The sequence below is a fragment of the Papilio polytes genome, unplaced genomic scaffold (genome assembly GCF_000836215.1).
Source record: "Papilio polytes unplaced genomic scaffold, Ppol_1.0 DF822178.1, whole genome shotgun sequence".
Lineage (NCBI taxonomy): Eukaryota > Metazoa > Arthropoda > Insecta > Lepidoptera > Papilionidae > Papilio > Papilio polytes.
Window position 1 is genome coordinate 5,759,167 of NW_013527026.1, and position 16,725 is coordinate 5,775,891.

General features: G+C 34.7%; 2 protein-coding genes across 2 annotated transcripts in view; one reads left to right on the plus strand and one right to left on the minus strand.

Annotated features, from left to right (window-relative positions):
* Positions 1-3,841: 3,841 nt before the first annotated feature.
* LOC106106727 (BTB/POZ domain-containing protein 2-like) lies at positions 3,842-9,590 on the plus strand. The gene is made up of 4 exons (XM_013287368.1): positions 3,842-4,786; positions 6,106-6,559; positions 7,852-7,998; positions 8,508-9,590. Exons 1-4 carry the CDS (start codon positions 4,029-4,031, stop codon positions 8,664-8,666), a joined length of 1,518 nt encoding a protein of 505 aa, XP_013142822.1. The 5' UTR covers positions 3,842-4,028; the 3' UTR covers positions 8,667-9,590.
* A 2,738-nt stretch (positions 9,591-12,328) lies between these two features.
* The window catches only part of LOC106106557 (katanin p60 ATPase-containing subunit A-like 2), a 9,425-nt gene continuing 5,028 nt past the window's right edge, over positions 12,329-16,725 (minus strand). The window contains exons 3-8 of the mRNA XM_013287155.1: positions 16,323-16,502; positions 15,551-15,759; positions 14,999-15,182; positions 14,049-14,245; positions 13,292-13,539; positions 12,329-12,516 (exon numbers count right to left, since the gene is read on the minus strand). Of these exons, the coding sequence (XP_013142609.1) occupies positions 12,389-12,516; positions 13,292-13,539; positions 14,049-14,245; positions 14,999-15,182; positions 15,551-15,759; positions 16,323-16,502 (1,146 nt within the window). The 3' untranslated portion in view covers positions 12,329-12,388. The remainder of the gene's footprint in view (positions 12,517-13,291; positions 13,540-14,048; positions 14,246-14,998; positions 15,183-15,550; positions 15,760-16,322; positions 16,503-16,725) is intronic.

Here is a 16,725-nt window from a genome sequence, read left to right on the forward strand (position 1 = left end):
AAAATCACAGCAAGAATCAGCCCATTTCGTTATGCAGTGTCAGAACCAGAACAGTATGTACTCTTCCATACATTTCTAACAGTCATATCTGTATTCATTGCCTTATGCATATTTTCACACAATACATTCATACTTTCGTGCCTTTGCCTTTGTAGCTATCCGCATTTAGTATACCTACTTTCTTTAAACTACTTTCTAACTTTGGCCCGCGACTCCGTCCGCGTGCAATTAAAAAAAACAAAAGCGAGTAGCCTATGTGTTTTTCCAGACTATCCTCTACATCTATGCAAAATTTCATCAAGATCCGTTCAGCCGTTTAGGCTACAAACTATCACATCCATCCATCCATCCAAACTTTCGCATTTATAATATTAGTAGTAGGTATATTAAATTAATTGTGAAGTTTGAAAGAATGTTACTACGTATCTCCAAAATTTGATCGTGGTAAAGCACTAGCTTAACAAGTATTAAAAAAATGTCGAGGATTAAGTTCATATTCTAGAACACATATCTTACTTTTATTTTAATTGTGCGTTACGCAGTCGTGGTCTAAAGCCAGTATTATAAGATGCCTTACATCCCCATTTACCAATTTAAAATTATATATTATAGTTATGTGGGTGACTAGTCTAAAATTAACTTCACTGGTGAAATTAATAATAGAAATATTTCAAAGTAAGAAAAGAAATTTAATATCACAATTGTGGGAACTGCTCGTAAATAACTACTTCAATGAAATATGTAAAACCCCTACAAAGGATTCCAATTCAAAGCACTACTGAAATATGTAATAAACTGGGGTCTTTGCCCTTTCATTGCCCGTTGCCGCATTAAATATGTATTTATTACTTTGATTTTTTTATAAAGACATTTCCAATGGCTATCAAGAACCTTAGGTTTCAAGAGAAATAATTCATTCTTATTTTTATCATTTAACTAGCTGTTGCTTGCGACTCCGCCCTCGTGAAATTAAAAAATATAGCCTATGTTACTCACAGATAAATTACCTTTCCAACAGTGAAAGAATTTTTAAAATCGGCCCAGTAGTTGAGTTATTTCAATACATACAAAAATACAAATTTTTTCTCTTTATAATATTAGTATAGATAAGTGTAGGCCTATATCTACATATACTCCTATCATAAAGAGGAAAGATTTATATTCTTCTATTTTTGTAAGTATTGAAATAACTCAAAAGCTACTGGGCAGATTTTAAGAATTCTATCACCATTAAAAACTGTTATCAATGAGTAACACAGGCTATATTTTTTAAGTAAAGGTATATAATAGGTACAAGAAGGCTTGGAGTACTAATAAATTTACTGCCCTTAAAATGTTTCTACTAGCATTGTAAGAGAAGTCAAGAAAATTGCGCTTTTTTGACACAGGATCAATTACTGGTTCATTTACTTTGTCTTCTAATTTACGTCGAACATTTTCATTTATCACTTTACTTTTGACATAATACAAAAATAGAAATTAGATTTACTTATCAAAAGTCCAGGTTTTCAATAGCATGTAATTTTAAATTCCATGTATAAGAGGGATGTTATTCTCCAGGACTACACATTTTCGAAATTGAGTTTTGAAAAACAAAAACTCTAGCAATCTAGTAAGGCATTAAGTATAGTCAGATTTAAATTTAAAAAAATGATTCAAACGTTTATTATTACTAGCTGTTGCCCGCGATTTAGTCCGTGCAGTATTAAGATAAAAAAGTAGCCTATAATATGCCCGTCTATATCTGCTACTCTTCATTGCATTCCAGTCGAAATCGGCCTAGTCGTTTCGGAGATTACCCGGAACATACGCGCCTTGCGACTGACTAAAAATATTTAAATGTAATTTTCGTTATCAGCGACGCAAATACATCTTTCCGAAATCTGGAATTTTTTGGAACAAAGATCCAATCCAATTGTATCATATGTATAGATAGCTATAGAATATATTGTTATATTTTTATTTATTGGCATGATTTGATACCAAAATAAACATGTAAAAACTCAGTAGCTTACCTTAGTCGGTATGTATTCGCCAGACAAATTTGGGTTCGAATTCCAAAAAAAAAGATTAAAAAGAAACGTCTTTTTAATGTAAAATTAGATTAGTTTATTTAATTAATATTATCTCTACTTGATTTAAAAAAAGTTTTGAATTTCAACCCACAATATTAAGAAGTTTTTGTTTTTTTTTCTAAATTAAAATATTTTGTTTTTTGGGATTAGGGTATGCCCCAACGTATTATTTACATCCAAATGTGTTACGCATTAGAAACATTCGTTTTAAATGTTTTAACGCATAGTTCGTTAAATAATTAATGTTAAAACTTATTATAAGTATATACATAAATTTAATTACAGTTCTGTTTGTTACATACCACTTAATGTTGATATTTTCTCCAGCAGTACATTTTTCGAGATCTTCGTGATATTTTGAGATAAAACTTCTGTATAAAGGTTTGTTATTTAATGTATTAGAAGTACTAGGAAACAGACAACACTTTAGAATTACCAACAATAGTATAGAAATGGGATAACAGTTTAAAAATTCAATCTAAAAGAATATTTACACTGCTCATTTACTTGGAACAATGTGCGCGCCTGTTGATTTATAAATGCAACCGGTTATAGAAATACTTTTTAAATTATTTTAGAAGGCGCTTGATTGAAGTAGTAATTTTTTAGATTTAATTTTATAGAAACGTTTTATTCAGTCATGGTTATGAGCCGTGTTATTTATTTAGGGTTTGCTAAAGATGGTGAACGACGTCCTACACGAAGACGCCAGTTCGACTGGCGAGTGCCCGGCGAGCACGGAGCACCTGTTAGCTGGATCGACCGCGCGCGTGCGTGCCCCTGTGACGTACATCACAATCCATAGAATTAAGTACGATTTAGAAATGGACAAGAGAATTAACTTATCAATTTTAAATTCCTTGACAATATTTTATTCCATTACATTTACCGATATCAGTACATATTTAATTCTTTATTGCTTTTTCCGCTTTTCTTTCTTTAAAATAGAGTAACATTTAATTCGTGCAGAATATAGAGATGTTTGTAATCTGCTGATTTAATTAGCCATGATGTAGCCAAACAATATAGACATTTTTTATTACGGAATGTCTTAAATCGTCGTAACTCTGTATATAATCAACAGACAACGGCGTCGAGGTATTAAAACTCTTGCGGCCTATCTCCGTCGCACAAGCGCTTTGTGCTCGCTATGGCCACCAGCCGCCGGCAGCCACGGCCGCACCGTTAAAAGATCAAACAACACCCGGCCTGACGTATTATGTGAAAAGCGCTCGACACAAGGCTCCCGGGCTTTGTGATGGAAAATTCTAAATAACTTTGTTGAATTCATCTTTCTACTCAAATTTCTACGCAGAATTCATCTTGATACTAAATATATCGTTAATAGGTGCAAAGATGGAATTTAGTTTAGGCCCCAAAAAAATAAGGCATCTACGCAATATGGATCTAATCTTATAATTCTTAAATCGTAGCCTGATTTTGAACTATTAAAAAACTACTAAATGGTACTTGCTAAAACTTTTTCTATTGGCTGTAGTTCTACATTCTTCTATGCAGTCTTCTGTATTTCTGTAAACAAGTCGTGATTATTGGTGATTATCATACCCACTGACCCACTTCTCAAGCCGTCATTGACCGCTGCCTTTTTGCACATCTCTAAAGTAGCATTTATCACGTCATTATAACGTTAATTTCAATAACAAAACATCCAAGCCTGTTTGGTGATAAGAAGACTTAAAGACTCGATTTTCCACATCGATTTCTAAACGAATCTGTCAAATCAAGTGACATTTAAACGTCAAAAAATTATGTTTTCATTTCATGAATAAATTCAATCTGAATTACAAAAGACCGAAAGGCTCTGGTGTAATCATTTAGTTTTTATTATTTCATTACTCTCAAAAATTCCAATGGTAATTTAGAGAAAGTGCAGTGAAAATAATAATTCACCGACATTTTTTTGTGTAATGCGTAAAATTTAAAAGGTGGAGAATGGCGTCAGGATCAAAAAATGATATCGTAAACCGTTTGTTAAATGTAAGACTCGAAGGTGGCGGTGATGAACAGCCGCCACAAAATATGCTGCCGTCGAATCAACTGGCGCGTCGTTTAGAAAACGTTGCGGACGAAGACAATGGCCGAATTCCCGAAGCTATACCGTCATCTTCATCGGCGATAGAAAATTTGCAACCGAGCAACAATACGGGTCGCTTGCATAACTGGCAGGCGACAAAAACTACTGTAAAAGAGAGGTTGTCATTTCTTTTTAATAACGAGATTCTTTCGGACGTCCATTTTATTGTTGGGAGAGACGCGAATCAACAAGTGATACCCGCGCATAAGTTTGTCCTGTCAGTTGGTAGCGCGGTCTTCGACGCTATGTTTAACGGTGTATTAGCCACAAAATCAGAAGAGGTGGAACTGCCTGATGTCGAACCGGCAGCTTTCTTACATCTTCTGAAGTTTTTGTACTCTGATGAAGTGCGCATTGGGCCTGAGAGTGTAATGACAACATTGTATACCGCTAAGAAGTATGCTGTGGCTGCATTAGAGGAGCATTGTGTTGACTTTTTAAAGAGCAACTTGGGTACAGACAATGCGTTTCTACTGTTAACACAGGCTAGATTGTTTGATGAGCCCCAGTTGGCTGCATTGTGTTTAGAAATGATAGATAAAAATACAGTGGATGCGTTAAATGCTGAGGGATTTACGGACATTGATCAGGATACTTTAAATGCTGTATTAGAAAGGTAATTAAGTGTATAGCTTTTGACTAAATATTACATTATTAACTCTTGTACTACATTATCAATAACTAATTAAGAATGGCTTAACTCATGATTAATACAATGATGATGCAACATGCAACACTGATAAAAATTAGAATACTAACATGCTCTGGAGGTGAAGCTCGAAAGGTTCAACATCTAATTGCTGCCATCACGGGATAATCGATACTAATATTTAGGAAAGATTTGTTATTTTGTATGTATTGAAACAACTAAACAACTACTGGGCTGATTTCAAAAATTCCTTGATTGCTTTTTTATTACTTTTTTAAATTCACGGGGACAAAGTCACAAGTCATATGTATATTAAGCCATTCTTAATCAGTTTTTGACAATATTGTACTAATATTAAAAATGCGAAAGTTTAGATGGATGGATGGATGTTTGTTACAGTTGTAGACTCAATGGCTTATAGGCTATAAGCCATCTATATGAAGAAGATTCCTTTCCATCATTTTCTTAAGAGGAAAGGATGGGAAGGAAAAGTTAATTTGACAGTGGAGGAGATGCATAGAAAGGGGAAATGTCCTCTTTATGTGCGTCTCCTCCTCCGTCAAATAAGGGTAGGCAATGCATCTGCAATTGCGGATGTTTATAGGCAGCGGTCACTCTCCATTTCGATGTATTTAGGTGGCTGCTTGCTCGTTTGCCACCTTATATTATAAAAAAAAAGATAGTTTGGAAGACCACATAGGCTACTCAATTTTGTATTTTTTTAATTCCAATAATCGCGCGTAGAAACTAGTTAATAACTGAGAGTATTAACAATTCTTACTTGTTTCAAAAGTCTATTTTTGTATGCCATTGGTTTATGTAAATGTGACCTCAATATTTGCTACTTGAAATATTTAAAATTCAAATAGACAATTGAATGTTAAATCTATCTTTCAATTCGACTATTTATTGTCTGAAATTTTTTTTATAATATAAGGTGGCAAACGAGCAAGCGGCCACCTGAATCGGAAAGCGACCGCTGCCCTTAGACATCCGCAATTACAGATGCGTTGCCTACCCTTAATTAACGGAGGAGTATACGCATATAAAGGACATTTCCCCTTTCTATGCGCCTCCTCCGTGAAATCCACTTTGTTTTCCAATCCTATCCTGTTAAGAACAGGGTGGAAAAGGGAAAGAGACTAAAATAAGGCCTCCTATATAGAACTATGCTACTAAAGATTGGTTAGGAATATAAAAATAGCTTAAGTAATTTTTAGCTCTAAATGATGATACTTCTATTGATGTTAACGTCTTAAAATATGACCATTTGTTTGCATTTCCAGGGACACTTTACGTATAAGAGAGGCTAAAATATTCTCCGCAGTACTCCGTTGGTCGGAAGCGGAGTGCATACGTCGCCAGCTTCCAGTGACCCCTGGCCATCAGCGCGCTGTACTAGGCCGGGCGTTCAACGCTATCCGGTTTCCACTGATGTCTGTCGAAGAATTCGCTATGGGTCCTGCACAAAGTGGATTACTTGACGACCGAGAGATAGTGCAACTGTTCCTATATTTTACGGTGAACCCTAAACCTAACGTAGGATTCCTAGATACGCCTAGATGTTGTATGACAGGGAAGGAATTAACTGTGAATAGGTTTCCGCAAACTGAATCAAGATGGGGTTATAGCGGGACCTCGGATAGAATAAGATTTACAGTCAATCAAAGGATTTTTGTAGTCGGTTTTGGACTCTATGGATCTTATTTTGGACCAACAGAATATGAAGTACATTTACAAGTAAGTATGCTTTTATTAAAACCTAAGAGAGTAAAAAATATAGAGTAGGCAAAGTTAACTTCACTTGAATTGTTTTTCACAATCACACTAATGCTATCTTTTGATACATTCTCAAAGCCACATGTCAATATAATTATTAGTGTTTAAATTGCAAATGTTTTTTTTTTAATATTTATATTCACTGTTAAATTTATTTTATCAAATGATGGTACTTGATAATATTTTAAAATGTAAAGTTAACATGTTAGCAGTGCAGGGCCGGCACGCCCCCCACGCCCGGTGTAACACCACGACCACACAGAAGACAGGTGTGAAGTGGAAGCAATTCCGTGTTTCGTCTGATGAGTGTGGTGCCACAGGCCTAATTTAAGTCCCTTTCTCTTTACCACCCTTTTCTTATAAGGAGAGGTTGGGAAGAGGAAGTGGATTTTACGGTGGAGGAGATGCGTAGGAAGGGGAAATATCCTCTTTATGTGCGTCTCCTCCTCCGTCGGATAAGGGTAGGCAACGCATCTGCAATTGCGGATGTCTATGGGCAGCGGTCGCTTCGCCATTTTGGCGGTTTCAGGTGGTCGCTTGCTCGTTTGCCACCTTATGTTATATAAAAAAAAAGTGGCACTAAACTTCACAAGTGATATATGTAGTACCTTTCAGAAAAAGTACCGGTGTAAAAATGTTCACTATGACGGCTTGTTCCTGTAACCTAAGTTTACCTAACCAGTTAGGTAACAAGATTTTTTTTTCAGTAACGACGTAACCAGTCAAGTTTTTTTGCTAGGGTGGGTACACTTTGCTAGTTTCATGCCATCAATCCCATTTTAAAACGATCAGCTATCGACTTCAAGACCACATAGCTAGCGCAATTTAATATCGATCTAATTGACATTTTACGTTTGGATTCGATTTTTATTATTTAAGTCCCGGAATTTATCTTGCCACATCCACAATTTTTTTTTATACCATAAGGCGGCAAACAACCAAAATTGGGCGTCCATCACGCAAAAATGCAATTAATAATAGTAATAGTGATAGATGGCCCGGAAAATAGAGAAGTATACGCACCCTACGGGTTACGAAAACGGAAAAAAATTCTTGTTACCTAACTGGTTAGGTAAATTTAGTTAGGTAAACGGAACAAGACACTATGTCTAGTCTGTATGTTTTTTTAAACTAATAAAAAAGTCTTATGAAGTCTATGGCACTCAGTGATCATATGTTATGGTACAATATATATAAAAATACTTATTTTTCCTATATTAAAGTGATATTAAATTGCGTAATTTATTCCGTAGATTATCCACTTAGCGACAAAGAAAGTGTGCGGATCAAATACAACGACGTTTTGCTGTGATGGGACCGATGACACTTTCCGTGCAATGTTCAAAGAACCAGTTGAAATATTACCTAACACCTCTTACATCGCCAGCGCAAAACTAAAGGTAATATATGCACTTTTCTTTTATTTTTTTTATATCATAAGGTGTCATATGAGTAATGGCCCCCTGAATCCGCCAAATTGGCGAAGCGACCGCTGCCCATAGACTGCAATAGCCGATGCGTTGCCTACTCTTAATTGACAGATGAGTCGCACATAAATATTTCCCCTTCCTATTTATCTCCTGCACTGTCAAATCCACGCTCCCTTCCCATCCTCTTATAAGAAAAAGGATGGGAAGGAAAAGGGACTAAAGTTGGGCCTCCAGCACCACACTCATCAGACTACGAGGAATTGCTCCCACTTCACGCCTGTCTTCTGTGTGGTCATGGTTACACCGGGCGAGCCGGCCCTGCAGTGCGAAAATGTTAAAGCGGACTCTACCACTGTCAATTGTGGTTGACTATGGCCTAAATATCCCTTATTAGGGTAGGCTCCTATCCCCTCAGTGAGGACGTAAGCTGGTGATGACGAAATGGTTATTCCGTATATAAATTTCCAGTCCGTTCCCAGGGAACAGACTCGTACTACGGCACGAAGGGTCTCCGGCGTGTTATTGTCGACGGCAATAACGGCGAAAAGGTCGTATTCCAGTTTTCATACGCCGCTGGGAATAACAACGGCACTTCGGTGGAGGATGGACAGATACCCGCCATTATTTTCCACATATAATATATGCTTGTCACCCTCAATACACCCTCTCAGCATATCAAATGTGTATTGTGTATGGTGAATGACTAAAACATCATTCTTTTCAATCTGAACTGGTGAGTAATGAAAGTAGAAACTGAAGGTCATGGAATGTCTTTTGTATAGTGAATGAATGACTGAAACATCATTCTTTTCGATCTGAACTGAAGAGTAATGAAAGCAGAAACCGCAGTCATAAAATGTCTATTGTATGGTGAATGAATAATAAGTCTAGCTTGAGTCCCTGTCAGCTCCGGAAGTAACATGCAGATTCTTCTATATGGTAAATGAATGACTGAATGGTTTGAAACTTCATTCTTGTGTCTCTTCGGTTTATCAAGATTAAGAAATAGAAACCACAGTCATGAAATACTGTGTGTATGGTGAATGAATGATTTAAATTGTCATGAAGTCCCTAAATTCGCTGAAATATATATAGAAACTGTTGTTCTTTTTAAATGTCTTGTGAATATGGTGAATGAATGACTGAATGGTGTCTTAAAGTGGAATGCAATCGAGGATCCTCATGCACTGACTGAGAGGGTGACGCTAATCTCATGTGTGGTGAATGACTGATTGATAAGTGAACGAGGGAATAAAAATAAGCTTAAAACATACATCTGTTTCTGAGTTCTAAGAGAATAATTTTATTTTACGAGATTTTATGTATGGAAAATATATTAAAAGCCCAAATTGTTAATTAAAATCAATTTTCTAACACTCATGTCTGAAAAACTTTGTATATTTAAATTTAAAAGATATAGTGAATGGTGAATTGAATGAACGATTTAAAAACAACGCAAACGCCCAAATTAATTTGACTTATAATCTCTGTAAAATGTATTATTCTTTGTTTATTTTCTGTTAATGATATGAAATATTTAAATGGCGTTCCTTAAAAAAAAATAAGTTGAAACAGCAGAATTGGTATTTTTATGATTGATGAAAGTTTAAGGGCCTGTCCCACCACTGGCTGATAGAGGTTCAGATAGCTTAAAAATGAACCACTGTCTGATAAGGTAACAAAATCCGATATTTCCATCACATATTACGTGTTGGATTGTTATCAGACTTATCAATTATGTGGGACAGGCCCTAAATGTATTTTTTTATTAATGGTGCTAATAAAATATTGTTTCTGATAAATTTCAAAATATAAAATAAAATAATTCTTAGCAATGTGAGTGCAGGACACTACAAAACCTATTATTGATTTCAAAGTATAAAATTTATAATTTTAAATTATTAAATACTAATCAAAATTGATTATTTTAAATATCTGCTTATCCTTAGAATGGGCTCACATTAGACTAAACAATCGCACGACGGTCGTGCGATAGTCGATTGACTCGTAGCCTCAACAGTTTAGTTGCAAAACTAAACAAGGAGTAGTGTAACCTCAATATAAACTCATAGGAATCAAAGCGACTAAACAGTTGTGCGATAGTTTAGTTACAAATTTCATAGTTTTGTTGTCTATCAGATTGTAAGGGTCAATGAAGCAAAGTATTTAGTTTTTAGCTAATTTTCTGTACTTTGTCGTAATATTTTAACGTTATTTTTATTTTAATAAAATACATGTTAAAAAGCGTGTTTAGTAATTTTTTAGTATGTAAAATGTATAGTATTTGAGGATTAGTATTAAAATTAAATAAAATTAGGTAAATATTCAATTATAATGTACGTAAGATACGGATTTCTTACCACGATTGAATTATTTTAGCTACCGATATATCGATCGATGTTTTTTTTTCTTACACTACTCGCATCACTTCGGTCAGAACGTGAACATGGCGCATCTGTGCCTAAAACAATGCAATCGTAGTAAGAAACCTGTATCTTACGAATATATGTAAAAACCACGATAGTTTAAAGTTAATTCAATTGAAATTAGTGTAGTGTTTCCCCTAGTCTTAGTGTAAATGAAAATTTTAATTATATCAACTCACCTTCTGTTAAGAGAACCGTATTTTTTCTAAATTTTATATTATACAGACAGTTAATTAAAATGTAGATTGTTGTAAATTTTAAAATACTTTTAGTGGGAATAGATTTTAACTCAATAAGTATCGAGTCATGTTTTATAGAAAAATTAACTATAGCCATAACCCAACCAATTGAATATTTAAAAATTAATAGTTTAGCTAATTCTTTCTTAAAAGTAACATAATCAAGTAAATTGTTTGTCCAAATTGTTGTTGAAAAACTATTTTTTTTTACATTGAATATATCTGAAACTAATTGTTTATTCTATAAAATTCTTTTCCAATGTTCGCCTTCCGTCTCTTTCCAGTTTTTATTTACACGTTTCTTCTAATTCTAATCTTTCTAGAATGTTCTTCCAAATGTTTTATGTAATCGATATGTGAATCGAAAATATTAACTCACATATATGGATTTATGTACTTTTAATTTCTTTAGATAATCTGTGATAGATATAATGTAAGATTTTAAAATAGACACATAAATAATTTACTAAAAACTTATGTATTTTCCCATTTCTTTTAAATGTTGTATGTCAATAAAATTTAATCCATAATTTGTTATAGCGCCATCTAGCGAAATTTAGAGGTACTTAGTAAATTGGCTATGAAAGTACCTTAAAAATGTACAAGATGGCGCTGTAAAATGTTTTTAACATCACGTGTCTATAGTTTAAGAATTTAAAAAAAATGTATTCGTGTATTGTAATATTTGTATATTGTTTAAAATCATTGAGTGGATTAATAGAGAAATAATAAGGAATAAATTTTGGTAACCAAATAATTTACGTCGCATATTTTTTTTATTTGAAAATATTTTTGAAATTGACAGTTTTTTATAAGACTGGGATTGTTATATTTTTATATCCAATAGTATTTAGTAAAATATCTTTTTTGTTACAAATTTTCTATTTTAATCGATTCTATTTCAATTGTATTATCTGTGTAAAATAGTTGTTAAAAATTAGTTAAAAACCTATTTGTTGACTTCATTGGTTAATTTTATTTACATTTATAAATAAAAATTTAGTTCCTAAAATCACAAAACAACTCATTGTCTCAATTTATTTCTTCTAGTCAAAACTAAATTGGTCTGTTTCGAAATTCACTGCATTTTATTTGTGTAAAAAAAATCCTTAGAGAATTTAATTATTTCATTTTTTATCATTTATACATTAAATAAATTTATTTCCCATCCATACATAAGGATAAGAATATGTATTATTTCGTGTGAATCTGAATGTAATCGGAATTGAACAATTTGTCTTAAAAGTGTATATTTTTATTAGTAAAAAATGTTATTTTAGATGTTTCAATAAATTGATAGAAAATATATATTTTTTAATTCTAGTTAGTAATACCTATTCTCTCTAGTCTAACTAATCGACAGGAAAATATTAAACACTGGCTTTCGCCGCGACTCCGTCTGCAAGGAAAAAATAACAAAAGTAAATAGTCTGTGTTCTTCCAGACTATCCTCTACATCTATGTCAAATTTCATCGAGATCCGTTCAGCCGTTTAGGCTACAAACTAACAAACATCCATCTAAACTTTCGCATTTATAATACTAGTATGTTAACAAATTTTAAAGAATTCTTTACAAATCTTAAACAAAGCGGATTAAAAACAGAAAAACGACAGGATTTAATGAAACTCCACAATCTTGTTATATTTCTTTAATTTTCGATATCAGTAAATAATAAAAATGCATCGAAAACAAATCAGGAGCAACCCATCTTCTCTTGCCATTCAACATGTCTTTTAGCAAGCTCTTTTGACACCGGCTTGGTCTTGTTTATGGCTGCTAATATATCTGCCACATCAAGACGTTCTTTGCGACCGGACTGACCTGGAATCAGACATTTAAAATATATAGACTAGGCAGAGTGAAATGGCATGCGGTTTTGAGGATCTATCAATAGATGGCGTTAGTGACGTGAAAAATGTCTCAAGTGAAATATCAACAACGCTTACTATATTTTAATTTAATTTATTTACAACTAGCTGTTCTCGTGCGGCTTCATCCTCATGCAATTATAAAAACTTTATTTTATTGTTTACATTTGTCAAATTATTGTCAAATGTCAAAATTCAAATACACAAATGACAACGAAGGCCTTTGACATTGGATGACAATTACTTTTACCAGCAATCTTGTTTCCTTGACGTCAGCTTGTAGTTTTTGTCCCTTTCCCGCATAATGGTTTTTTTCCAAATTATTTAATTCCGTAATATCGTAAAAATATATAGCCTAAAGCGTGACGTAAATAAAGGGCTTTTTTTTTTATTAAAAATAGACTTATTCGAAAATATGGTGTAATTGCTGACATCTTAAGCAACAAAGAAGTGTGTGTTTACGTTTTATTATAATAGTATAGATAAAGATTATTAATAAGATTAAAGTCATATCATACTTAATATTATAAATGTGAAAGTTTAGATGGATGTTTGTTAGAGTTTGTAGCCAAAACGATTAAACGGATTTCAATGAAATTTGGCATAGATGTAGAGAAAGTCTGGAAGAACACATAGACTACTTGCATTAGTTTTTTTTTAATTCCGCGCGGAAAAAGTCGCGGGCGAAAGCTAGTTGTTTATAATTGACCAGTTGTAACCACACTTACTTCTCGCCACCATATTGGGCAACATCTTCCTAACGTTAGTCATAAGAGCCTCCTTGCAGACCAGCTTTATCTCGCTCCCCGAGTACCCCTCAGTCTTGGCAGCCAACTCCTGGAAGTTGACCTTCGGGTAGACCTCCACAGTCCGCACATTTAGGTACATCTCGAAGAGTGCAGCGCGCGCCTGTACGTCCGGTAACGGTATGTAGATCCTCTTCTCTAGGCGTCGCAACATCGCTGTATCGATTTCCCTGATTAAAAAAAATAACTTCGTATAGAACTAATTAAAAAGTATTATAAATCTAACTGAAAAATATAAGAACTAAAGTACTAATAACTAGTGTTATTAGCACATTAAAAACAAAGCAGGGTAAAAAAAATCTAGAAAGACGAATAGATGCAGTTTAAACTCTCTCGGAACACTTCTGATGATTTCAGAGAATAAAATAAATAAAATAAAATAAAACACTATTTATTGACCAAAAAAATATAAAAAAATAACACAACCTACAAAACATATTACTGAAATAACAAAAATAAAATCTTGGCCAAAAGGAGAAGGCTGAGCTGACGCGGCCTCCAGCTTGTCACTAAAGGCCTCGCTGTTTTTCAGCCTCCCCTTAACTACTATTACATGGTTCAGTTTACGGTACAGGTGGCAGATAAAATATGATATAAGCCAGCATTGCACTCAGATGTGTGTGTGAAAAACTTGAGCCTCAAGATATCCCACAAGGATTTGTCAACTATTGTTATTTACCAAGGCATATTAGAGTTGGCGAGCAGGAAGACCAGTCCGTCTCTATCTCTGACGCCGTCCAGTTCAGTAAGCAGCTGCGACTTAAGCCGGCGGCTGGCCTCGTGCTCGCCAGCGCTGGAACGCTCCGACACCAGCGTCTCCACCTCGTCCATGAAGATTATTGACGGGGAATAGTAGAACGCCATCTCGAACAACATCTACAAGTAGAAAAGACTAGCTGTTACACGCGACGTCTACCGCGAGAATTTAAAAAAGGAATAAAAAAACCATATCCCATGTTACTCACTAATCACTAATAACATAGCTTTTTAATGGTGCAAGAATTTTTAAAATCGGCCTGGTTTTTGAGTTAATCTATACTATTATAATAAAGCGTAAACACACACTTCTTTGTTGCCTAAGATGTCAGCAATCACTGCATATTTTGGAATAATTCTTTTTTTAAACAAAAGCCCTACACTTACGCCACGCTTTAGGCTATATATTTTCACGCCGTTAAGCTTAGGGGGTAAATATTTTGGATAAATACCCTAATGTGGGAAAGACAAAATAAGTTGCTGCCAACAACAAGAAAGGAAGAATGCTATGGTTTGTCATGTCATTTTTACATTTGCTATTGATAATTTGACAAATGTAAACAATGAAATAAAACTGTCATGCGGATGAAGCCGCACGGGAACAGCTAGTTCAAAATATAAAAAAATCCAAAAGTACTAATCTTTCCTCTTTATTATAATACATGAGTATAGAAACGAAGATCAATATGAAGATGAGAATTCAGAATTTACTTAATATTATGCACATCACTTAGTAGCGGTGAGTTAAGGAAGGTAATTCCGTTGAACAGGATAGTCTCAGACTTAATTCAAGAGCTTCCAAAAGTCGATTTTATGCATGCCTGTTGCCCAAGAGTAGCAGATCAGCTTGCAGTACCTTTGTTGATGAACTACCTGGACTATCTTCTCCGATTCTCCCCTCCATTTGTTGACAAGCGTGCTGCAGGCGACGTTGAAAAATGTGCAGCGGCTCTCCGCGGCGAGGGCGCGCGCTAACAGCGTCTTGCCGGCGCCGGGCGGACCGTGGAGTAACACACCACGCCACGGCTCCAGCAGACCAGTGAATACCGTCGGATGCCTAACAAAGATGAGGTTTTGCACGTCACACTAATAATGACACGCAAGGGGAACTGTTAGAAGAACTAGAAAGATGACAACATAAATTAACCTTGAAGATGAAAACTTGATTCAAAGACTATAGTTACTTGAAAATTTTAGAAACCTTATTCTTAATTAAATATAATAGATAAGGGAAGGTCTTGCGTTCTGAAGCACACTTATAATAAATTCAGGTGACAGAGCCCCAATTAAATTTGTCGAATTTGTTTTGCCCCATCAAAAGTTTAGTATTATTTTTTATTTATTTATAGTAATAATAGCATAAGGATAAAAGGTGACAGGACAGAAATAGCGTCACTAACTATTTGACAAATTTTAAAGTTATACCTAACAGGGTAGACTACAGATTCTATGAGTATTCTCTTAGCGTCTTCCAAGCCTTTAACATCGTCCCAGCTCACCCCCGACGGTCGTATGATATCCTGGTACAAGATATCTACGAGCTGTTTCTTATCTTGCGACATATTGGCCACGAAGCCTGCTAAAGGCTTTCTTTCTATCGCAGGAATTGAACTTAGATCTTCTGGTGGTATATCCTGTACAGAAAGTTAAGTTAAGTTAACAGTTAAGTCATGTATTACGTTTGTTTGTAATTTTCCTCGTAGAAGGCAATGAGTAGACAAATTGCATATTGTCATATCGAAATATTGCTTAAGCAAATTACAAACGGTTGTTGTACACAATTTGACGGCGACATATATAATGTAAAGGACGTAGGGTAACTGTTGCTATACTCTCACGTCTCAGATAAAGTACTACTGTAAATCAAGTGATATTAAGTTATCACATGTGAGCTTCTCTAAGAACGGAGAGATTTGTGTTTGGAGACAGTAGGGAAACTTTAATACAAGAATTAGATTTCTCCCTCCGTCTTTTTTCGCGACTCCGTCCGCGTTGTATTAAAAAAAAAAAACAATATTAAGTAGCCTATGTGTTCTTCCAGATTATTATCTAAATCTATTCCAAATTTCATCAAAATCCGTTATGTGGTTTATGCTACAAACAAACAAACATCCATCCATCTAAACTATCGCATATAACATTAGTAAGAAGTAAGATTAATAAAATATCGTTAGTAATCCATATTTTTATATAAAACCTTAAATAACTTAGTAACGGTGAAGGTAGCCGGCAGATCAGGTTCCTCGTTGACCTCCGTTTCTGGTGGTAAGGGTCGTGGGGCTCGTGTGGGTCGAGCTGGCAAAGCGCGGGGCTCCACCACCTGGCGGCAAAACTGCGGCTGCTTGTTGAATCTCATCATATAGTAGCTGCAAAAGTCCTGAAACAAACCAAAATGTAAACGAAAATAAGAAAAATATTTAACTTAGAAACTGTATTAAGCAGACTTTAATGGAACTGCACTTTTATTTATCGAATTAGAGAAGAAAAACAAGCATTTCTAAGTTCGTCAGTTGAAATAATCAAGTAATGACGATTTCGATTGTTTATACCGCTTACAGTGGTAGTGCCCGCTTTAACATCTTAGCACTGCAGGGCCGGCA

Excerpts from the sequence above, each read along its gene's own strand:
- LOC106106727 (XM_013287368.1), top strand. The coding sequence starts at position 4,029 with ATGGCGTCAGGATCAAAAAATGATATCGTAAACCGTTTGTTAAATGTA. Across the intron at positions 4,787-6,105 it reads TTAAATGCTGTATTAGAAAG|GGACACTTTACGTATAAGAG; the intron begins GTAATTAAGTGT and ends TTGCATTTCCAG. Across the intron at positions 7,999-8,507 it reads TCGCCAGCGCAAAACTAAAG|GGAACAGACTCGTACTACGG; the intron begins GTAATATATGCA and ends GTCCGTTCCCAG.